This window comes from Cyprinus carpio, chromosome A16, assembly GCF_018340385.1.
Source record: "Cyprinus carpio isolate SPL01 chromosome A16, ASM1834038v1, whole genome shotgun sequence".
Taxonomy (NCBI): Eukaryota; Metazoa; Chordata; class Actinopteri; order Cypriniformes; family Cyprinidae; genus Cyprinus; species Cyprinus carpio.
The window spans coordinates 7,283,149-7,308,099 of record NC_056587.1 but is presented as its reverse complement, the minus strand read 5'-3'; the positions used below and the strand labels follow the sequence as shown (position 1 = coordinate 7,308,099).

The 24,951-nt window shown below is 37.8% G+C and overlaps 3 protein-coding genes across 5 annotated transcripts in view; 1 reads left to right on the top strand and 2 right to left on the bottom strand.

Annotated features, from left to right (window-relative positions):
• The window catches only part of LOC109063928 (beta-chimaerin-like), a 44,515-nt gene extending 37,718 nt beyond the window's left edge, over positions 1–6,797 (bottom strand). The window contains exons 1-2 of one of the 2 annotated variants that reach the window (XM_042772315.1): positions 6,617–6,797; positions 6,324–6,480 (exon numbers count right to left, since the gene is read on the bottom strand). In XM_042772315.1, the coding sequence (XP_042628249.1) occupies positions 6,324–6,372 (49 nt within the window). In that variant the 5' untranslated portion in view covers positions 6,373–6,480; positions 6,617–6,797. Of the gene's footprint in view, positions 1–6,323 lie in introns of both variants that reach the window. The other variant, XM_042772314.1, reaches the window with a different exon arrangement.
• Positions 6,798–8,055: 1,258 nt separating this feature from the next.
• Positions 8,056–13,136, top strand: LOC109105401 (carboxypeptidase vitellogenic like). The gene is given in 13 exon segments (XM_042772313.1): positions 8,056–8,214; positions 8,566–8,759; positions 8,994–9,112; positions 9,342–9,456; positions 9,608–9,666; positions 10,234–10,313; positions 10,393–10,459; positions 10,562–10,684; positions 10,848–10,979; positions 11,060–11,158; positions 11,258–11,431; positions 12,214–12,396; positions 12,715–13,136. Coding segments are annotated over 12 exon segments (1,437 nt in total). The 5' UTR covers positions 8,056–8,214; positions 8,566–8,578; the 3' UTR covers positions 12,820–13,136.
• Positions 13,137–18,101: 4,965 nt separating this feature from the next.
• Positions 18,102–24,951, bottom strand: part of LOC109054730 (cyclic AMP-responsive element-binding protein 5-like) — a 51,820-nt gene continuing 44,970 nt past the window's right edge. For both annotated transcript variants that reach the window (XM_042772311.1, XM_042772312.1), the window contains 4 exons: positions 23,376–23,693; positions 22,041–22,268; positions 19,899–20,007; positions 18,102–19,276 (listed from right to left, as the gene is read on the bottom strand). In XM_042772311.1, the coding sequence (XP_042628245.1) occupies positions 19,152–19,276; positions 19,899–20,007; positions 22,041–22,268; positions 23,376–23,693 (780 nt within the window). In that variant the 3' untranslated portion in view covers positions 18,102–19,151. The remainder of the gene's footprint in view (positions 19,277–19,898; positions 20,008–22,040; positions 22,269–23,375; positions 23,694–24,951) is intronic.

Below are 24,951 nucleotides of genomic sequence, written 5' to 3'. Positions count from 1 at the left end.
ATCACAAATGCAGACATGGTTTTATGTTTATGCAGTGCGATGCAACACAATGCGTAAAAAAAACAGTATAGTATAAGTCATTATAATTTGTAATTATGTCCCCACTGGATGCAACAAATGGCTCGTTTGTAATGGGTTTTATTTTTGTCTTCTGGCGCTGGTGTTCTGAGAGGGACACGCATCGCATGGCAAGGGGCGTAACATTTCCGTCACACACTTGAGGCATTCGGCCAATCACAAAGCACTGGATAGCTGGCCAATCAGAGCACACCTCACTTTCCAGACAGTATGTACAGTACAGTATGTGGAAAATATGTATGTGTTTTTTGAACCTTAAACCCCATAAACACATTTTATTACACCAAATAAACAAAATAATGTTCTTTTTAGCAACATCATATGACCCTTTTAAAGATTTGATTCCACTAAAATGACAAATGTTTCTGCTTATGTGTCAACCTGACTTAAAAATAGTACCAAAGAAAACCCCTGTTAGCTCATTCTCCAGGAAGTTGTGTAACGCCAGTCAATCAGATTAGAGTTTCCTAGATAGAGAAAGTGCTTTCCAGTTTTGTTTGCAAAATGCATCAGTGAACAGATTGTTGAGGGTCAGTGGGCCTGCCATTTGAGATTACACACAAATACACACACATGCATGTGCACATGTACAGTACACAAGCACACAGACACATCGGTAGGAGGGAGATCCATTGTGTGGTAATGTGATTCCAGAGGGTGATGAATGACCATGGGGATCTCCACAGAGGTGATTAATAATAAATGCAGAGACACAAGAAGAGGTGAGCATTAAAACGCTCTTCTCTCATCTAGTTCTCAACAACATTCCATCCACTAATAAAACTGTAGGCTTAAATAAGCCTCTTATTTCGCTCAGACTTACTGACTGTAAAACTAAGGCGGGAATCACACGAGAAACTATTAAGATGACCACTAATGTACAGACCATATTACAGTGGCTTCTGTCAGAAAAGAAAACCTTTAAAAACAAGATTATAATACAGCTTTCCGAAGAGCGAAGCAGAGAATGTACCATTTTCTTGGCAGTAAGTGATGTGCACGGCTCATTTACCATCTCTGTCATCACAGGCTGAGGTTCCATTCAGTCTTTCGCCCCTTCATTCATGCTTTTTTTAGCTATGTGCAACAGCTTAGTAAAGACCTTGAAAAACCAAGGTTCTTTAACTTGACCACCGCTATTTACCCAGAAAGTCTTAAGCTTAAGAGCGATTTTGTTTGATTGTAGGAGTTCTTCTATTCACTTTTTCCTTAGCTGTTGACTTTGATGTTAACCAACTCCAGAACTAAGGGGCCGTTTACACGACAACGTTTTCAGCCAATAACGGGAAAGTTTTATGCGTTTTGACTGTTCGTTTACATGACAACGGCATTTTGGAGACTGAGATTGCATATTTTTGAAAACAGGTTTCAAAGTGCAAGTTTTTGAAAAACAGCACTGTTATCATTTCCTTGTAAACACCCAATACGGGAATATTTGAAAACGGTGACCTCATGCGCGTGCGTAGTGCATGTTAGGTATGTAGACATGCGCAGTACATGTCGATTTTAAAGGCAAGCGTGAACAAACATACACAACAATGGCGGAGTATATGGTACTGTTGTTGCTGCTCAAGAGTTTGCTAACGCTAACACAAAGTGTGGATTTACTTCACCAATATTACAGCCAACAACGGAGACGCATTATATACAACATATAATCATCACTTCCCTACAGGTACTGTTTACTAACAAGGTGACAGCGCCAACTACTGGCCTGGCATACGTAATACAACATTGTCATGTATACGTGAAACTTTTTAAAAACGCAAGGGAAAAATGTTTCAGTTTTTGACTACAACGTTGTCATGTACACAAAGCCTAAGAACAGAGCTTTACCTCAACAGGCCGATGCCGCACGAAATGCAAAGAGGCAGAGAGAAAAGGACACACAACCGCTGTTGTGATTTATCTCTCTTGCTGTTTGCTTACCAGAGCTTTGATCTGTTCCTGTTGTAGGACTCGCATTCACTTTATCTCAACTCCATTGAACCAGAAGAGCACAGAACCACAGAAGACAGGCATAGCTTTCATGATGATTACGACTAAGTACAGACGTGCAGTCAATGTGACCATTTTTGGGTCAATGGCAAAAAATTTAGTTTTGGTCCAAATATACTAATGTATTCAATATATTTATTTAATATATAGTTCATAAAGAGAGCAACTTAAATACCCCCCCCCAAAAAAAAAAAAAGTTTTTAAATTTGAAATTATAATTTATTATTTTATTGTTTTAAATTATAGATAAGTTATATACAATTTAAAAATGTACCAAAATTGATCAAAGGTGACAGTAAAGACATGTATAATATTATAAAAGATATCTATTTGAAATAAATAATGTTCTTTTGAACTTTTAGTTCATCAAAGAATCCTCAAAAAAGGTATAATGTTTTCCAGAAATATGTTTAAAACATTGATAAATAATAAGAAGTGTTTGAATAATTTCTGTGGAATGATTTCAGATGATTCTGTCGATTATGTGACACTGAAGACTGGAGTAATGGCTGCTGAAAATTCAGCTTTGCCTTAACAGGAATACATTTTAAAATATATTAAAATAGATTAAATAAATTAAATTATAATACTATTTTGCAATATTACTGCTTTTAATTTATTTTGATAAGAGACTTCATTCAAAAACATTTTCTTTAAAAAGAAAATAGAGCCAACCTCAAACTTTTATACAGTAGTGTAAGCATGTAAGCATTTTTTAAGTAATGGTGTGTTCAAGTTGTAACAAAAATATGTCCTTACTTGTTAAGTATGGTGTGTTCAAGTTGTAATGAAAATATGTTCTTACTTGTTACTTGATGATTAAACAACATAATATTTTTAGAGTCAATTGTACTGTAAATGCTGTTCCATTTTGACTTTAAAAGAATGAACCCCATGCAGAAACATAAGTAATTAAGTAGTCTTTTAGCAGATGCTATTATCTGAAGTCTTATCCAAAGCGACTTACTGAAGTGCACTTATGGTCGGGACAATCTGTCTGGAGCAATCTGGGGTTAAATGCCTTGCCCAAGGGTACAATGAAGAGGCGAGTCCCTCCTTACTAGGATAAAACCAGCGACCTTCTGGTCAAGTGCCCTAAGCATAAGCCAACACAACCCCTTCAGATTAAAAGAAATTGAATCAGCACGAACCCATGAAATTACCCATAATTTCAACTTCATCATTTCTAAAATGTTCACAAGCTTGCAGCTCTGAGCTGCAGTCCCAGGTTTCCTTTAGGGAAACATCAAAGCTGGAACTGGGCTTTGATGTCAGAAGAGCTGAGCCAAGCGGCATCCATCTCGCCAGTCTGCCCTGCATTTGTTTACAGCCCTGTTCTTGGCTAATATAAAGCAGAACGTGTGCGTGTTACACGCACCCCAACTAGATGAAACAAGGTTTCTGCCCAAAAAGTGTTTTTCTAACATAATGATACTCCTGTGACAGACACGGCGAGCCTGATAGAGGCGTGGTATATGACATCCGATGATTACACCGTGGGCACGGAGCTAATGACAGCTCTCCATACCGCAGGCAGAAAAGACTCCCCGCCTTCTGCAGGCATCACGGCCGCAGTGCACTTCTGCTTCTTCAGCAACATGCATGTGAGATAATCTATTTGGGAATGGATGGTGACCACAGAGAGTCATGGCTTGGCTTTATCCCTTTACTGGATCTCTAGAGCCCGTGGCTTGGCATGAAGGAGGAGTCGCGGTTCTGTGCGTCTGCATGAAGAGTTACAGCAAGCATGAACTGAATTAGACAAACCCTCTCTTTTTCTCTCCCAATCCCAAACTAACTAGCCATAATTAAATAAGTGCCTATTCGAAAACGAACCTTCCTTACACACACACACCCATTCAACAAAGCTTGTTATTTGAACTTGTACTCCCTTGAGACGTGTACTGTCCCTCAGATCATACACATCCCTCCTTCTGTTCTTACAAACGCAATGTCGAGCAGCACAGTATGAGAACAGGGTGTTAACATGAGTTTCTGTGTAGGAGTGATTCTGAGTAAGCTTCCAACCTTATCTCTCCTCACACTTGTGATCGGTGGATTTAAACACCTGCTCTTTTGTTCTTCTCACACATCCGGCCAACCTGACACTTTTTACTCTGATTTGTGACTTAAGGTGCATTTAGGGACGGTGGTTTTCCTTTCAAATAATGTGTGTTTCTTATCTAAGGTCATAAAATATGTATAATTCATACTATATATACTGCCATTGAAAAGTTTGTGGTCAGTGTAAATTTTTTTTTTTGTTTGTTTTTTTTAAGAATTTAAAACTTTTATTAAGCAAAGATGCAAGTGACAGTAAAGACATTTATAATGTTATAAATGCCATTTTAAATAAAGGCTGTTCTTTTAAACTTTCTATTCATCAAATAATTCTAAAAAAAAAAAAAAATATTACTGTACGCAGCACAACTGTTTTCAACATTTACCATAAGAAATATTTTTTGAACTCCAAATCAGCATTAATTTCCGAAGGATCATGTGACACTGAAGACTGGAATAATGGCTACAGAAAATTCAACTTTGGCATCCTACATTTTAAAATGTATACAAATAGGAAATAGTTATTTTAGACTAGAATTATATTTATAACAATATTACTTGTTTGTTTGTTTTTTGTTTTTTTAATTAAATAAAGGCAGAGAAAAACCTGCTAACCCAAAAGTGGACAGTAGTGTACACTGTAGATATACAATAAATGTGTGCATTAGGTCAGTTTGGTACCTGCGTGAAAATATGCCATATGTTTTAAAAAGTAACTAGCAATTGTAAAGTGAAGGTTAATATATTGGCAGTGAACTTTCGCACAATGCAGCTCAAACACCACATGACACCCAGCTAAGAAGATTTTCAACATCAATAATTTCTTGGGGATAATAAGAAGAGGATAATAGAAAATTTTTCAAGTGAATAAAACAGAGAGAGGAACAGCTTTTAGGGTAATTAGTTTTCATCAAACGCCCATGAAAACATTTGGTGACTCATTTTAGATTTAAAAAAATTAAAAATCTGAAATGTTGGGATTTAGGATATATATGCCTGTTGTAACCTAGATCCCTTGAGACAATGGGCAGGAAGTGCATTTGTACTGGATGTGTCCAAACCAGTTTTTGGTTCCCATGTTCATGTTCTTACAGATTAATTTAACAGGTTAAAGGCATTTTTAGAAAGATTGACTGTTGCTGTTGGCACTACTGGCAGTGATACTTGGGATATCAAAAGTCAACACTAATGACAAATTTATAAACAATGCTGACATTATCCTATTGCTGTTATGCCCAAATAACACTTGGGTCATTCCAAGAAATTAGCTTTTCCATTTTGAAAAGGTGACATTTATGTACAATTTTAAACATTCCAACAGAAAAGTCTTAACTGTTAATAGACTACAATTTGTTTAAATAAATCCAAAAATCATAAACTGACTTCTAAAGAGGCGATGAATTGGAAGTAGCCACAAATCTTTTCTTCCATATTACTGTATGATGTACACCTGAGTGGATTAATTTCATGCAGACTTTAATAAACACAATGTTAATAAACTGCATTGTGTCATTTCAAGCTAAATTTGTTATAAATGTAAAGGGCCTTGCTGTACAGGGGTGACAGTTCATTAAGCCACTAATAGCCTTGTAATCAAGGTCATGACACTACATGTTGATATTTCCTCAAATAGCTTTCGAAAATCTGTTGTTGACTGTACAAAATCATAGTAACAGGACTGATTATATAAGTGGGTTTTTTTATATATAAATATCAAAATATACAATAAAAGTTATTTTATTATTCATGGACTTGTTAAGGGGAAGTTATGGTAACAGGGCTGATATGACACTGTATATTTTTGATTTGTAGCTCTCACCATAATGTAGCATTTATCGTCTCTTTTTGCTATCATGTACATAGAATCAGATAGAGGTGGCCTATAAAACTCATGCACAGTGAGTGTGACATTACACAATCATCTGCCACGGTGCATTGGAGATATCAACGACTGCTTGCTCTTGCATTGGTGTAGGAAGTCAAAGGTGGGTCTGGTTCACCCTGAATGAAGAAAAGGTATGACACACCTCTTCCCCATGTTCTATCCTGTCTGCTTTAATTACATCCAAAACCACAGAAATGAAACTGCCAGTGCCAACCATCTCCATTCTGCCATCATCAAGTCAATTTCTTATTCAGATTCCCAAACAAATTATCCCAGTTTCACTTTGATTAATCACACTCACCCGAAGAGACGGAGGAACCCGACAGACTGGAGTTGCTGGACGCTGCCATCGCGTCTAATTCTGAATCTACCCGCTTACTGGCGTCTTTTATGGCTTGACAGCTCTTCCATCTCAGTCTCTGCTCTCCTGCCCTGTCTTCAGCTCTCCAGAGTTGCTCCTAAACAGCCGATAAAATCCAGCTGTGAGTGTCTGATCAGACGGGAGTCTCCAGCGCTGCCGCATTTACAGGCGCGCGTGTGGCAGCAGAAGAACCATATGATGAAACTAGTTGCTACAACCTCAGATATACGTACAGAATATGTGACAACTCATCTACTCTTCATCGGAATGAAAAGCAGAATTCCCAAAAACTTCCCGGACGTTCCGTGTGCTGTCAGTGCCAGTAGGTTTCGCCATATTTCAGGGATCAGTCAGGGATTTCACTGTATCGCTTCCATGTGCCACTTCTATGCGCGCAATAAACACACAGTGTGTGCGGCGAATCCGCCTTCTTAAAGTGGAAGAGCGCGCGCATTCCTCCTGTCTACAGTACCTGACCATGTTATAAACTTGACTTACATGCCTCTCAGCTGTGTGCTGTGGCCATATAAGAAAGTTACATTCCTTCTGCTGCTAAGAAATGTTATATGTTCAGAACTTATGGCTTCCAAGTACATACTAATAGACAATGCAGTAAAAAAGGTACAGCACACTTTGGTGTTCCATTACTTTTTTTTTATTATTTATTTTTTTGCAAGACCTGCTTACATAAAACGAACCTAGCATGTAAAACGTCAAATGTCTGTATTTATAACATCGCTGTACACTTTAAAGACATGTAATTTAGGCACACCCACTTAAAAAGCATGTTGCACTGACCAAAAATGTAGTATATAAAGCAGGCCTAGCTCTACTTTTTTCTGCCAGTGTATGTATTATATTTATTAAAGTCTGAGGTTTGTAACCAGCATTTGAGACATGTTTAAATACAGTTTGACCCCCTTTTTGTGTGCTTTTCTAGCAATAAACATCAGTTAAATAGTTTCATGAATGCAGTCATCACTACTATTCATGTAAAATACTTGTTGTCCATTCATTATGTTTCTTATTGGGTGTCACAATTTTAAGGAATCTTACATTTGTGTAAAAAGGTGGGCTTCGTGTTGCTTATACACAACATGAGACACAGATTAAATGTTAGATTTTGGCCATTACAATTAATTCATATTTTAAAATAGTTTTTATCACAATGTGTTGTTCAAGATATGACACTGTTGCATGATTTTACTTGTTCGATGCAGCCGACAAGGTCAAGACTTCTGATGATGGACAGACCAAAATCATCTGTCTGTCTGTCATGTGTGCTGTTAACTTAGGCCTACATGCCTCTCAAGTGAGCTGTGGCATGTTACACAAGTGTATTTCAGGTCAGAGCAAGTTTTTATTGAGCCAAGTTGTCATATGTTAAATGTGTTATACAATTTACTTATTTGCTGGCCAGATTGTTTAAAAAAAAATTATGTTACATATTATTTTCTGTTTAATTAATTGTTTTTGCTTCATAATTGTTTTACAGTTTTGTAATTGTTTTCTTTTAATTGTTTTCTTTTTCTTTTTCAAAATTGTGACAACTAGAAGGTCTACTACATAACTAATGCATATTGTATAATATATTGGGAATGTTGATACATGGGTTGGGAGCTGCTTCTCTCAAATAGGCCTGTGGAGGTCAGTGTTTTCGACTGAAGTTCCTGGTTTCACTGCGATCACATGACATAAAGCCCATATAGTCATGTGACCGGTTGCAACACATAAGCAGACGTGACAACAAGCCGATCTGTATTTACTGTACTTCACTTTCATATGCCGATGCAAACGGCTTCTGGATTTTTGATTGGCATCTGGCTTCAAGGTAACGCTATTGTTATTATTAATCAGAAAAACAAGAAGTACATAAATGATCAAGTATTTGATTTGATAGTAACCTTAGTACTCCCGTCTTTTCTGTTCTTATATGCATAACTTATTGTTATTTGGACGTAACTTACGTTCCTTATTTTTCATGACTGACAAGAGATTTTTTAGTTTTTATTCTCTCTCTCTCTCTCTCTCTCTCTCTCTCTCTCTCTCTCTCTCTCTCTCTCTCTCTCTCTCTCATCTGATATGTTTAGGCTTGTAAAGACAGATGGCAGTGGGTAATACGAGTCTTTTAATATCATGCTTGATCATTGATCCCCGTGTCATATTTCTGTGCTGTCTGCAGTCGCACCTCTATAATGCTGAAGGAAACGCTGAGGCTGCTGTTGCTCTGGGCTGTTCTGGAGTCGGTCAGATCTCGCGGTTGCTCCTCGTTCTTCTGCAGGAAGTCACACCGTGTGAGCGGGTCACGTTTTGGAGTTGACCCGGGCAAACCCCTGATGCTCACTCCCTACCTAGAGGAAGGCAAAATAGAAGAAGGCATGCTTGCTGTTTGCATAGAATAATTTCAGTTCCTCTTCTTTCACTTTAATTTGCCTTTTGCTTAACAGAAAGTTTTAGACAGTCTATAACAACATATGGAGAAGTTAGTGAGAGATTGATAGATCAGTTGAATTGGTTGTCCATAATGAAATAACTGCTATCTATCATGATTCACTGAAGTTTCTGATTTATATGCTAATAGGCTTTCATTTATGTATTGTGAATGTGCAGCCAAAAAATTGAGTTTGGTGGGACCCCTTCCTGGTGCCAATGTCAAAAGTTACTCAGGATATCTCACTGTGAACAAGACCTACAACAGTAACCTTTTCTTCTGGTTCTTTCCTGCCCAGGTAGTATAAAGTTGTACATTTAGTTTTGTACCATATGAATATGAACAGCACTAAATATAAGACTGATCTGCTGATTATAACTTCTGCGTCACTTGAGTCAGGTGCTTTCAGAATTCGTCCACAACAAATTATACAGAGCTTACAGCATTCTTTCTCTGATTTAGATTTAGTGATGTTATTGCTGTTGACCGCACACTTATTTTTTGCAGCATGTTTTTTCTGTGTTTAGGAGAAACCAGAGACGGCTCCGGTGCTGCTGTGGCTGCAGGGAGGACCTGGAGGCACCTCCATGTTTGGCTTGTTTGTGGAGCATGGCCCATATTTTGTACATAAGAACCTCACATGTGAGTACAATTCCTGTATGCCATGTTACATTATGTTGATGGAGAGCAGCATGTTTTTCTGTGTCTTATGAACATTGTATTATAGATGTTATTGGTCCAGAAATTGAAACCTTGGAAGCTTCGGATTTAACCCTTTGCTGTCTTTCTGCAGTGGGCTATAGGGATTTCCCCTGGACATCACGATACTCTGTTCTTTACATCGACAACCCGGTGAGTTTAGTGTATTTTAATTATTTCAGACTCTGTCTGCTGTCGAAGTTAATATTCCCACATGTGATATACTAGATATGTCAATTTTTTAAAATGTTGTTAATGCATTTATGTGTTATGTGCAATTTTCTGAAAATCAAATTTAAATCCATATGATATGTTTAACAAAAGTAGTTTGCTTTTCACGTAATTCCTGAAAACATTAATTAGTTATATTATTTCTCTTGTTTTTCATGCAATTTAAGCATGAGATGCATTTTTTTATTCTTTTTTTTATTTTGTTCTGATGTGAGATGGGTAAACAGTATTTCTGCATACATCTGAGCGTCTTTATATAGTGATATACATAAATTCTATCGTGTGTGTCATCCACACAGAATCTAAGAATATAATTATTACACACAGTATTTCTTTCTTTAAGAAGGAACTGAATAAATTAAATAAATCACATGTATTTCATCACTTGTCAGCCCTACTGCAAATACACTTATACAGTATGTGTGACCATTATATCTATGACAGGTTTTAATTCAATTACTGTATATATCTTAAATGGATATTTTTAAGGTTGGGACAGGATGGAGTTTCACTGGAGATGACCGAGGGTTCGCACAAAACCAGGATGATGTGGGCAGAGACTTGTACAAGTACGATGGCAAAAGTTTACTGTATATCTAAGACAACGTGAGATGTGCTAAATATATATATATATTTTCCCCTTTGCAGTGCCCTGACTCAATTCTTCCAAATATTCAGTGAGTTCCAGCCTAATCCGTTCTACGCTACAGGCGAGGTGAGGAAACGGACCTCATTTTGGATTGATACAATCAGAATCCAACTCTCTTGTACAGTCAAAATACTGTTGTTAACTTTAATTAACTTTTAAAATCCATAGTCATACGCAGGAAAGTATGTTCCAGCGATCGGCTACTACATCCACAAGAACAATCCCTCTGCCAAAGTGAAGATCAACTTTAAAGGAGTAGCCATTGGAGATGGTCTGTGTGACCCTGAACTGGTGAATGAAAAGGATGTTTTCATATAATTATGATTTACAGTAATGCTATTGCTCTGAATTGGCACTGAGACTTTTTGTAAAGCTGTTTTGAAACCATATGTATTGTGATAAATTTGACTTGACTCCTTGATGTGCGGACTTTAATTTCTGTGATTTGTCTCAGATGCTGGGAGGTTATGCAGATTTCCTCTATCAGACGGGTCTCGTGGATGAGCTGCAGAGGCAGTATGTGCAGCAGTAGACGGATGCAGTAGTCAAACTCATCCAGGAGCAGAGATGGGTGGAGGCCTTCGAGGTGAGTGTGATCCAGCAGATCAGGACACTGAGGCTTCTTCATTACATCCGTTCTAAAAAAACACCTCGTCTCTCCTTCAGGTTTTTGACAGCTTACTGAATGGTGATCTTACTTCTTATCCCTCTTACTTCCAAAACGTCACTGGATGCACCAACTACTTCAACTACATGCAGTGTCAGGTACCCACACACTTCATTACAACAAGCAAATGGATGGGAATGAGGTCTTCTTGATTTGAATGGCTAGTTTGTCTTTCTCTGTGTCTTTTTTCTAAACAGGAGCCTCCAGATCAGGAGTATTTTTCTTCATTTGTGACTCTACCAGATGTTCGTCGTTCCATCCACGTTGGTAATCTTACATTCAATGACGGCTCAGATGTTGAGAAGCATCTGCTTCAGGATGTCATGAAGTCCATCAAGCCCTGGCTGGGCGTCCTCATGGACAACTATAGAGTGAGGAAACAATTCCATTGTTTGTTTTGGGAGTTTTGTGGCCTTTGCTAAATGATATAGTAACTCCTTAATCATATTTAATCCTTGGGTTTAGGGATGCACAATATCAATACCATATTGATTATGAGTCCATATTTGAGATTCTTTAAAGTCGAGTAAGTGTTTGTCTTGAAATATTGCCAACTATATAAAAGTTTTTTTTATGTTTACTTTATAAAAGATTTCACAGCAAAAAGACGTGTACCACGATTTGTAGAATTATACTAAAAGGCCTTTTATTTGCTAAAAAGTATAAACTATCAATCAGATGAAAAAATGCGAAGTTTTGATCATGCTGATTATTTAGAGGCCTTAGAAATTTGCAGTAGGCTTTATAGGTTTAATACCCATTGTTTTATATTGTACATTTGTGCTATTTGAAATGATTGATTTTAGTTTTTAGTGCTTTATTTTTTACTATTTAATTGATAATTAATCTGTTTATTCAAGCAAAAATATATAGAATTTCCAGCTATAAATTAAATACTATCAGATTATTGTTTTGGACAGATTTTTATTATTGGCAAGGGGAATCATTTATGGAAGTGGATTTAATATTTGGAATTTCAAGATCACATCATATATTCCAACTCGCTTTATAAAGTTGGTCAGTGTTTTGCCTTGCGTTAAGTTACTTGAATTGCTTGTATTTTTAATGTAGTGTCCCTTGAAATTTAAACTGAATAGACATCATAGCTATAAATTAATTAATCTGTGGGATGGATTTGATCGTGTGTTCACAGGTGATGATCTACAGTGGACAGCTTGATGTCATCGTTGCAGCCCCTCTAACTGAGCGCTTCCTGCCCACAGTGAACTGGTCAGGAGCGGACGAGTATAAAAAAGCAGAGCGCTTCCACTGGAAGGTCCAGCCCAGTGATACTGAAGTGGCAGGTTATGTGCGACAAGTAGGAGAGTTCCTTCAGGTGAGGGTCTGCAGTATTGCTAGATCAATATATTTAAATTATCAGCCAATATAGTATTTAATTTTGAAATGATCACCATTGGCTGAAAGCCATACCCATTCCATTCCAAAATCTGCTCACAGCCTTGTCAGTACATAAGCAACAAATATATTTTAATTTATAATAACTATAATAATTTTGGGTTTAAATATTGTGTAAAATAAATATGTTCTAATTAACATGTTTATTGTTATTATTTGCTGTAATTGCATTGGCTGATGCAAATATATACAAAGTTGTAAAAACACATGAAATACATTCATGTTTTCTTCTCTGTAGGTGATTGTCAGGGGAGGCGGGCACATTTTGCCTTATGACCAACCAGAGAGATCATTTGCCATGATTGACAGATTCCTTTCTACAGATGGATTCTCATCACATTGACACACTAAACTGAAATAGAATGTAAAGCAGGGGTGTTAAACTCAATTCCTGGAGGTCCGGAGCCCTTCAGAGTTTAGATTCAACTCTAATAAAATTCAAGTACTTCAGACAGGTTGGAACCAAATTATGCAGGGCTCATCAGGGGTTTTTAATGTAAAGTGACCACTAAATGAATCATTGTTCAGTTTAGAACTCCGTGTGCTATTATGAAAAAGGTTAGGGTTTATGTTTTTATTGTGCTATGTGTTAAGTGTTGGGGCTATGTTTTTATTGTACATGATCAATTTTTGATTAAAGTGTGATTTGATTATAATCTACTACCTATCTTGTTGTGATTTGAATCCAGATGGATATTTTCATCTATTCAGTGTGATAATCGTTACTTTTAGTTAACTAGTTGGTAAACAGCATATTAGCTGTTTATTAGTACTTGCGAAGCATGTATTTATGCCTTATTCTGCATGACCATATTTTAGATCCCTTAATCCGATCCCATACCTAAACTTAAAAACTACCTTACTAAACAGGAAATTAAGAGTTCATGGAGATGAGTCATAATTAATAGGTAGTTAAAAATGAGAATTGGTCCCCAAACTAAAGTGTGACCAATAACAGGCTCTATTTCAGTAAAGTAATAATGCACCCCTGAGCATTAGTATGTTCGTTTTCTTATGCTGTACTGTAAACTGTAGAAGAAAAGATGTGCTTCAGTGTATACAGAAGATGAGAGGAAGAAACAAAAAAAGGAAACTGTTGTGACCTACTTTAATAGAAAGGAAGCAGATTCATTTTATATTAGGTTTGGAAATCAAAAATAGGCTAGATAGATTATATAGATTCGCCAATGGCACAACGTGCCAAAAATGAAACGCATTTATATTTAATGAACAGTGTCTTGAACTTTTCTCAGCCGTTTGTGCCCCGAGTGTTTTTAACAACATTTCATTCATGTGTCCGGCAGGGGGCGACAGCTGGCTGTAAAAAAAACAAAACAAAACAATATATATATATATATATATATATATATATATATATATATATATATATATATATATATATATATTTCATATAGGTTGCTGTTACTTATAAAAGGTCTGTATCATTTATCCTATGCATATAGGCGTTTTCTACAATTAATGTCTTAAATGAATATGGAACTTGTATTACTTCATGCTTAATTTTATTGTGTTTTTTAATGCCAAGGTACACACCTTTCTTGGATATTTTATCTAAACATGTATGTGACAGTAGTTTATCAATGTATTTAGTGCATAAACATTGAGCAAAATAAGTGTTCATTTAAATAATTTTATTTATTTATTCGTTTATTTATTTATTTATTTTGTATATGCTATTGGCTACTTTACATTGAAATATCCAATGTGTGCGTCTGTATCAAAATCCTTATTGGACAGATCTGTCCACCAGGGGTCCCTAGTACATTAAATAATCAAATAAACATAATCAATAATCAACAAAAAATAATCAAAACGCTTGTGACTGTCACTTTCAGATGTACTCTGCAAACTAAAGTTCAAATTCTTATGGAAAACATGAAAAAAAATGTGAAAAGCAATACTTGAAAATGTAAATACCCCAATCTTATATTTTTACTGTAAACAAGCTGCATTTTTTTGTAAGTGACAAAATCATGAATTGGCAGAGCTTTGTTACAGAACAAGTGCTTTATTTTCATATTGTAATATAGCTGTTGTGATCTCACATCTGTACATTTGCATAAACACAAACTGTTCAAGGCATTAATAAACATATAAAATATACAAAGTTATGCAGGCGTGTGTGAATTCATGAATTCAATATGCGTAACAAACAATGCAATGTTTCAGCTCTGAAATGAACAGGCAAACATTTGTAGACTGCAAGTGCAATGCAAACATTATTTACAAACAAGTACCAAACATGTTCTCCTTTCAAAAAGAAAGGTGGTTGCATTACCGGAACAAGATTACAAAAATTAACGCAAATTTATACAATATTTATAGTTGTGTTGCAATGATACATTTATAGTTTTATTAATGTGTATTCATTGTCCTCCACCTAAAATAAAAAAGAAAAAAAATATGCACACAAAAGCACACATATACTCGCGCGCACACACAAAAAAAATTCTCCCTCTGTTTTATAAGAATGCTATTACAAAAGACATCCATCCACCCATCCTAACAAGGACTAATGCCAAATCAACAATTTGAGATTAATGTCTGTTACTCACTGAAATGAGTGAAATATTTCCAGTTCAGTGTGTTCTTGTATGTTATGTTGCTTGGGTAAGATACTATGTGGCCCTGCAGAGATATGCTTCTGACCACCTCGCTTTGAAATGTAAAGATGCAGGAGATGAACTATAATGCAACTTTAGACAGTTTAAAGTCCTCCATAGAGATCCAAACTGCTTTTAGCAAGCCCCTCCCGCCATATTATTACCTCATCATGTAGGGTTAAACACTGCAAAACTTGTGAGTGTGAAGTCTGAGATGCCAATGAGACTGAAAATGCATGCATACACAGATCTCAAGTTAACTTTCAAGCTCACACTCCAGAAACACTGAAACTCACACTCTTTGCGAGCATCAGAATCCCATTCGAAACTACATTATGATGCTACATGCACAGAAAACATTGAGTTACTTAAAAGGACAGTTCACCCAAAATACCTGATTATCATTTTAGGTTTGGTCACATTGGGCAAAAAAAGGTCTATTGTCTCTGACGTCTGTGTAAGCTGCGCTTTATACATCTCTACACTACTAGCACTTTAAAACCAAGCAGTTTCTGTTGGTCAGTGCGGTGAATTGCGAAATCTGCATGGGGAAAGTTTCTCCCTCCCTAAAGAACATGTTTTTTGAAAAATGGTTTATTGTTTTTGTCCATACTGTGAAAGCTGAAGGTAGCGTAAAACTAATCCAAACAACTTCTGAAACGATATGATCACTGAACAGAGCAAAGTGGCTATTCGCTCTCAAATAGAATCAAATCAAATCATTGATCAACTCATCTACACAGAGCACAAACCAAATACGGAAACACAGCAGTAGTAACATCAAACCTTGTGTTATGGCATCATGTGACACACAAGAACCAATGAGGTTTGCTATTACTGACATGTCACTATACAGTATTTAATCAATGATTTTATATTTTACACTACCTTTACATCCTTTTTGAAGTTTGAAACATTTGGACCCCATTGACTTTCACTGTACGGACAAAACTGTAAAAAGTTCTACAAAATATGTTCTTTCGTGTTCTGCAGAAGAAAGATAAGAAAGAAACAAGTATGCTATGAAATGAGGGTGAGTAAATGATGACAATGTTCGTTTTTGGGTGAACTATCCTATGTGAACTATGCTGGGAAACAACCAAACCACCATCAGGTCCGACAATAAAAGCACAATCATGTTTCCAGTTCACCTTGATGTCACCCATTTCACAGTGTGACAAACAGGTTTTATCTAAAGGGACAGTTTTAAGTCTTAAAGCTAAAGGAGCACCTCCAAAACTCAAGCCTTCGGGGTTTGAATTGTGTCTTTCTTGGGGTAACCCATTCCGGGCTCCAATCCCATTGGTCCGTACAAGTTGCGTTGCTCCATAGATTGACAGTGGCTGGCTCTCGCTGGTGTGGGAACTGGGAATCGCTGAGTCTTCTATATGGCTATTCCATCCTCTGCTGCTCACAGAGGTCAAAGTGCATAGACAGCTACAAGATTTCCGCCTCTCAATGTGGAGGTCGTTTTGCACGCTCTTGTTCCAAACACAGTGCTGCGAGGAAAGGCGAAGGGAATCAATATGTTCCATTTAGGAGGGACGAAAAATCCTCTACAAACTGTGAAAAACATGAAACAGAGTTCTGAGCTTAGCTGCTGGAAAAAAGGCCCTTTTTAGCAGAGGGGAAACATTTTGGTGCATCTCTCCTCGTGATGCTAAGACATATCCAGCTTGCTTGTATTCTCATCACAGGCCTCCTTGGTTGCAAGAAGGTAGAAAAGTCCATTAATGCCAAATCGAGTCCGAAACAAATGGCCACAATAAAACACTAGTAATTAGTCTTTACAAAAAAACCTAACTGTCAATGTCAAGACCTAAAAGTTCAACCTGAATTGAAAATAAATGCAGTGATATCAAGGTATTACCAAGGACTGACATTCTTCCCTATGTGAGTATTTAAGACATATTCAGGCACATAGTGACATTTTTAAAGCAGTATCTAGATCGGTCTAGATCAGTACCTGTGTACAAATAGTAAAATGCTACATTTTCGCAGCGGAGAAAAACAAAGTTGACCAAATTGCATCATTATTTGCAATTAGACAAGGAAAATGCAACTTAAGTCCATGACACACCAAGCCAACAGTTGGCTGTCTGCTAACGCCAGGCCATCATTACAGTCGCCACTAGTAGGACCCTGTTGGTGGCTTTTTGGGCGATTGGGCCAGTTGTATCAGTCTTAGGCAGTCGGTGAGAAAGATCACTCTGATTGGCTACTTAGCTTAGCGAACCAGTGCGCAAGAAGAAAAACAAAAGTTACGAAAACAAGCAAATAACTAAGTCAAGAGGTCGCACACAGATGGCTGTTCTAATTTTACATCGTCCAACCTGAGCATTCCAGTATGCAAATATTTTCCTAGTGATATGGCATTGAAAAAACATCTGGAATGAAGAAAGTTGTAAGAAAGCACTGTCTTGTTTCTGTAGTTTCGGTTTCCCTTTTTGAATGATGACTACTGTTGCCGACTACTGCCAACTACTGGTATGGAAAGTTTTTTTCTTTTCACGCATATGCAGAATGTACGTAATAGTTGGCCTTTGGCTGTGGCCTTTGCGGCAACCTTTATGGCCCAGGCACAGGTGAAGCAAGACAACAACACAGTCGGCTTTCATCGCCGCTAGTTCTTTAATGTTGGTTTGGTGTGTCATGGTCTTTAAGGTATTTAGGACTCAGTGTCTTAAAGTGACAGCAGCCATCTTATAGCTCATCAGTCCATGATCATACACTCATGAGGTATATGGGATCTTGCCCACATATCCCTTACAAAAGTCACATTGGAATGTTATTATTAGGGCAGTTCACACAGTATGCGTTTTCGTGTTCTGTTTTCACGTTACTTTTATTCTGGTGCATCTCAATCAGCTCCCTAGGTCGTGAATCAGCATATCGTGAACACAGACTCAGGCACTGGTAAGAACCCTGGTTCATTACACATTGTAACACCCTTAAAAAAACTTCAAAAAATAACATAAATTCAAGAAAAACAAAAAAACAAAACTTTGAGCCAAAATAAAAACAAATTTTAAGTAGCGTTTTTCCATGGCAATATTCTGGTGCAAGATTAGTGCATTGGTTGGGAGGCCCACATATGAGCACAAAACATACATAAAAATGTATTGACGTATGTGCATAATACTTATTCCACTTGCTGATCCAAAACAGATACTGAAATGAACTGCCAGAAGAAGCAATATGCAAACTGATGAGAATTTACACCAGCTTAAAATATAACAGCTGATGGGATCTTCTGAAATGTTTGGACAGAAACGGCAAGTGAGATGTCTTCCTGGTGCAACGTGATTGCAGCTATGAACTCGCCGCTTTGGGAATACTCCGAAATCTCACACGTTCAGCAGGGCATATGCTCACAGGAGCCTGACAAATGCATTCCATTTACATGAGCTGTACCAGCTTAGGAGCTCAAAGCTGTTTTGTTTTAGGAAGATAACTTTTGAAATTATATCTGAAATGACAGAAGCAAATAGGTTGAACTTAATCTGATCTAGATTCTGGTCCAAGCGAGCAAGTGAAGACAATCAGATTGCTCAGCATGTCAGAGATTCATATTGCTTCAGGTTACTTTCATTAGGAACTCCCAATGGAGACTGACCCTCCTAATTTATCCTTTTGAATTTGATAAAAAGGGGACTGTGAGAGTAATTGTTATAACAATAAACAGAAAGGAAAAGACAGCATCTTTTCGGCAATGGAAAATTCATAGCAAAAGCTATCCAGTTATCCGAGTTTTGTAATTTGTAAAGGCAGTGGTCCAGCAGTAATCCAGGAACAGATGTAACAGTTGCGTGTCCATTAGTGATGTCCTTGACAAGCGAGATGGTGCCCGATGATTTATGCAAACTCCCTTTTTTTAAGCAGACACAAATGGAAACATAAAACACACAGAACTAAACAAAATGGTAATCAGTTTACATTTACAAATTACAAACAGAAGAATAAGCTGCCGCAGAGGCACAGAGGTGTGTGTCTGTCCAGGACTTGCAGTCGGGATGTCCAGCGTGGTAAAGGGCGTCAGGGGGTGGAGTCTCTAGTGGATGGGGTTAATATCTGTGCGGTGATTGGGTGCTGTGCTGGAGGTGGTGATGGTGTTGTGCTGGATGACTTGCTGCTGGGTTACAGGGGTGGGACTTCCTGCCGGACTGCTCTCTGGACCTGAGGGACAAGAGGAGAGATGAAGATGTCTGGGTGCGTCCCTTCAGCTGTCTGTCTGTCTGTCGGCCTATTTGTCCATCCATCCATGCATCTATCTACCCATCGATATATTTATTCATCCATCCGTCTATCTGCCATCCATCCATTTATCTATCCATGTCTATCTGTCCATCGATCCATCCATCCATCCAACCAACCAACCAACCATCCATCCATCCATCCATCCAAAAATAACTGAGATATTAAAGAGATCTCATTTGTTTCCTATGAGAAAGGACAATAATGTGAAAATAATAAACACCACATTGAGATGAATATTTGAATATTCACAACTTCATTAATTACTGATGAATTTGGAAGTTTAGAAAGACAGGCAGTGTACATTACCTGAAGGCATTTACTTGGAAATAATAACTCTGCATCATAAACATATTTAGGTAACTGGTTTGTCAGTGACTGAGAAAATGAGTGTTTTCCCCTCCTCTATAACCAGGGAGTGGCAGCCTCCATACATTTTAAAAATAGTCACGAGTATCTATATCAGTGGGTGTGTCCTACAAACAATATACGGTATATTTGTTATTATGTAATGTCAACCCTGGCCGTGTGTGATCATACTCACTGAGGTAACCTTGGGACTCTTTCTGCATGGCGGTGATGGGACAGTCCTTATGCGTCAGTAAAAGCTGTTTCAGTTGTGTCACCTCGTTTTTTAGCATGGTGACCTCATTCTGCCAAAAAAAAAAAAAAAAAAAATCATTGATAACATGAAACCCTCAGTGTTTACAGGAACTGAATAACTTATTTCTAGTGAAATATCCAGTCATACACTTTGGCTACAGACATAAAACAAAACACAGTGTAAAGCAACATAGGTTAAAACTAAATGTCCCTCATTATTTCACAGATATAAACATGTACTGTATATAAGTTTCTTGGATACAGTTTGGATTGGATTTGACTGCTTATGAGTTACTGTCTGTTGAAAATCCTTTGTAGTTTAAGATTAAGTTTAAGCCTTGTTTGGGAAATCACGTTTGTGACAGTTAGCCCCTATGGCTCCTTAGTATGTAAACAAATTTAAACAAAGGCACACATGTTTATGATGTCCTGTTCTTGTCATAAACCATACAATACTTAACATAATTATGACAAACTTGTTGGAAAAAGGTCTCTGGTGGATATATTGGCAGCTTCACATCAAACTGCCCAGCCGACAAAATGAATTAAAGGCCAGACAAGTCTGGGTCTCATTAGAAAACCTCATAATGAACAGGCGGTTAATTCTCCGCAATTACTGCTGTGGGGAACATGAGCGTCTGATCACACAGAGTTCTTGAATTTGATGTAATGATTTAGCAGAACTGATATGAAAACATGGCAACGTTTCAGGGATGCTTGGTGGAGAAGAATCCTCACTTTGACAGGTACAATGTTTGTGACTATGGGGTGAATATTTCACAAAACAAGCCTGAACAGTGGGACTATGGGAGTGGCCTACACACACACACACACACACACACACACACACACACACACACACACACACACACACACACACACACACACATACACATATATATATATTTATATTTTTTTGCTAAATATACATTACTATTCAAAAGTTTGGGTCAGTATGTTTATTTATTTATTTTTTTTTGCTTTATTATATTAATACTTTTATTCAGCAAGAATACATTAATGTTGAAATTGACAGTAATTATATAATGTTGTATAAGATTTCTATTTCATTCTTTATCAAAAAATTATGAATAAATAAAAAAAAAAACATGGTTTCCACAAAATATTTAGCAGCACAACTATTTTGAACATTGATAATAATAATGAAAAAATTCAGCGTTACCAACACAGGAATAAACTAGATTTTAAAATTAATTAAAATTGAAAACAGTTATTGTTTTTACTGTATTTTTACTGTATCAGTCTTGGTAAACATGGAAAGAAGAAAAATCTTACCAACCCCGAACATCTGAACGTTACAGTGTAGTGGTTTAAAATGTACGCTGGTAATTGAAAGGTTCAAACCACACTAAGTGCACAGAGCGAAACATCAGCTATTGTGGCCTTGAGCGAGACAGTTTAACCTCAGCTTGCTCAGATAAGCAGAGAGTGAATGATGTGGCCTGATGAGGATGATCACCATGCCCAAACCAACCAAAGCGGTCAAGCTGTTCTGATTTCATGGTTTTAGAGTGGGCTTTAGACATGTGTCATCTGGTCAGACTGGACCACCTGAATACTAGTTCAATCAGGCTTGGAGACCTGCTGAAAACCAGCTTGATATACTTGATATACTCAAACATCAACCATGACTACACACACAGCATCAATCTTTCAGGTAAATCTCCATGCAAATTTAAGGTCTACTGGGAGCCCAAATGGATGCGTATGAATGGAAACCTCTTGCAGATGAGATGTGCCGTGATGCACAGAGGTTTTACTGGCCTACAAACCACACATTCAGCTGCAGCTGGCTGTGCTCTGGTTACTCTGTAGACCTCAATAACCCATTGACCCTGCCCTCCACACAGCCGTCCCCGTCTGCTCTCCATCGACAGTAGCTTCAGCTGTCAAATTAAGGGTGTTTATGAGCTTCTGTGGTCTAGAGTAAGCTAATACCGAGTGAAATATAAAGCCCCGTGTGAAATACATCTCAGTGTGTGTTCCAAAGCGAAGTGTGCTTTTTACGCTTAAGAACAGAGGCTTTCAGCTGAGGAGAAGTGTACGAATGAGTGATTCTGACCTGCAGCTGCATGTTGGTTTGGGTGAGCTCCTCCGCTTTCTTTTCTAGCGACATCACCCACACTTTCCTCTTCTGTCTGCAGCGTGTGGCGGCTGCACGATTCCTCTCCAGGAACTTCCTCCTGCGCTCGTCGGGGTCCTCGTCCACGACCCGTCTGCGGCGCCCTCCGCTGGGCGGCGGGGACTGAAGGGTCTGCGTCAGCTGCATTTGCTGTGCAGCTGGAGATAACTGTAAAATACAGGAAAACAAACAGTCTGAAGTTACAATTCTCCCCTGAGGGATCATATTCATATATTCACAGACCTGGCTGCCAGCCAATCACCTGTCTAACATCTCATCGCTCAGGCCTCTTCAGTCAGAAACTGGGGGTTTTCTTTAAAACAACATGTGCCCTGTGCACGTGGCCTTACAGTCCTATGATGGACGTCTGGGTGTGAGAAACAGCAGTGTGATTTACAGGTTGCCCCACCCTCATAAAAAGGTGTCCGGGCCCAGTTTTCCACTGCACATGTCCACTCGGACCAATACTCTACAACACCCTGAGAAACAGGGCCATTACAAGTGTACAAGGCCCACAAAAAGCTTCTTTGACATATGCTTGGCAGTTGCCATGTTTGCCGTCTTTACATCATTACAGGTTTCTGGAGGCGATGGAAAATGCAGTGGCTTTGATGGTTTGTATGTATACAGGGCCCCTTCTTAATAATACATTAAAGCAGAACTCCTGAATCACAAAAAGATGGACTGAGTCACCCTAAAGACCTGAAGAGAATTTTAAGTAGACAGGTTAACACAAATAAGAGTGAGAGTAAAAATCTAGTTTAAAACACAAATGTGCCAAAGTTCTTAGAAATATTCTCTTTATTTCACATGGTTTTGAAAACCTTTTATATCCTTTTCAACAAAAATGTGGTGCACGTAAGAACTGTTTTCATTTACAACTTACAGTATTTATTCTTTTTAAGAATGTCATTCTTTTAATGAGGGTTTTTTTTCTTCATTATGATTTTATTTTATTTCACCTTTACATTTTACTTAATTTTCAACTAAGTGAATTTAGAAATAAAAATGAAGTCTTTTCATTTTAATGTACAGTTTTTATATAAACTATGAAGAAAAATATTATTTTCTGAAAGATGTGGCCAAAATGGCCCCAGTTTTTTTTATTTATTTCATTTTTTTTTTATTTTTGACATTTGACTCTCTCAATTTATCCCAACTCAAGTAAACTTGAAAATTTAAATTCAGCTTAACTCATCAATCTCTACATCACTTGTATTTGCAAATATTGCAGCATTAGACTCTCAACAACGTTATCTCACTCCAGTTCAGTACCTGTGAAGCAGCAGAGTGCATTGGTTGGTGTGGAGAGGTCTGATGTCCGTGTGCAGGGTGCAGGTGGGGCGGGTGGGAGTTGTGGTGCCCATGGTTTTGTGGGTGGTGATGGGCGCTCTGTGCATGGCTGGGGTGGTGGTGGGCATGGTGTGGGTATCCGTGGGGAGGGCCCTGCATGTGCTGGTGGGGGTGAGAGTGCAGGTGGTGGTGACCGGCCTGATCCTGCCGCGATTGCATCATCTCCATCATATGACCCATGGAGTTCATGCTGCCATTCGCCATGCCCCCTGTATGGTGGGCAAGGGCAGCTTTCAGTCTCTGGGTAGAAAAATGGGGAAAAAAATATTAGCATTATGACTAGCAAGTTTCAGATTTTTCTCTTAAAAATGCCTTTTATTTAGTCCACAAATACACCTAGACTTTGATTAGCACCTGGGGGCCATGTTGTGAATGCTGCAAAAACTGTTTTCTTAATGAATGTTTCAATGAAAATATTTAAACATCACTAAAACAAACTATAGATAGATAGATAGATGGATGGATGGATGGATAGATAAAATTGTTAATTTTAAAATAAATTGTTTATTTTTTCTGTTTAAGCATAAATTAAAATTAATTGAATGAGGTTCATTCTTACACGATTTTGCTGAAAAAAAGTATCTTTATTTTATCTAGACAAAACATGGCCGTCTAGTAAGTTGACAAGTGAATGATTCTATTTTTTTCCAATAGATTAAATGTGACCGCTCACCCACTTTGTGACGTACATGAATGTCCGAACTAAGCCCCTTTAACCTCTCACCCACACACCCTCTTACACAACCAAACACACTATTCCACTATCTGTCGTCACTGTCTAAGAGCTTCATCTGAAGAACAAGCCCAGCGCGGTGCAGGTCTGGCAGCGAGAGGGCCCTGGGGACTCTCTCCCCGATTTGCCCATTTCCCCTTCGGCCTACGCACTGTTGCTTCAACCGTGTGGTCTACTTAAGCTTTCACCCAGGGCTGGTCTTGGAGTCTATGACTCTAGAGACGCTCAAAGCGCGTCTGTGTTTGGAATATGTTTACCTGACTGCTCTCTCTCTCATACAGCTGTTTTTCTGGGCAGCTCAATAAGACAACTTAGGGGGCTGAAAAAAAGCCACAAGTATAAACATACATGCCGCCAAAATATGTCCGATGGTTTGATCTGTTGACGGCACATGTAGACAAAATAAAAAAAATGAAAAAGTACATAAGCATGTGCATATATACTTGTATGTCTGTGTCCATTCAGTTTGACTTTCTTAAACTTGAGCCAAGGTAAAAAAAAAATAAAATACAAAAAAAAACCTCAGAGTATTTTTAGAGAGTGTTGAGTCTACGGTTTATATTTCCAAAAGAGCTGAACAGGTAGACTGACATTATAAGAAATGGGTCTGAGGTTAAAAAAAATAAACAAAACACACACACACACACACACACACACACACACACACACACACACACAAATGACTCAAATAAATGAAAGAAAACATGAAATGAAGTCAAGCAAGGGTAATCTCTTCATGGAAAAATAAAATCTAACAAAATCACA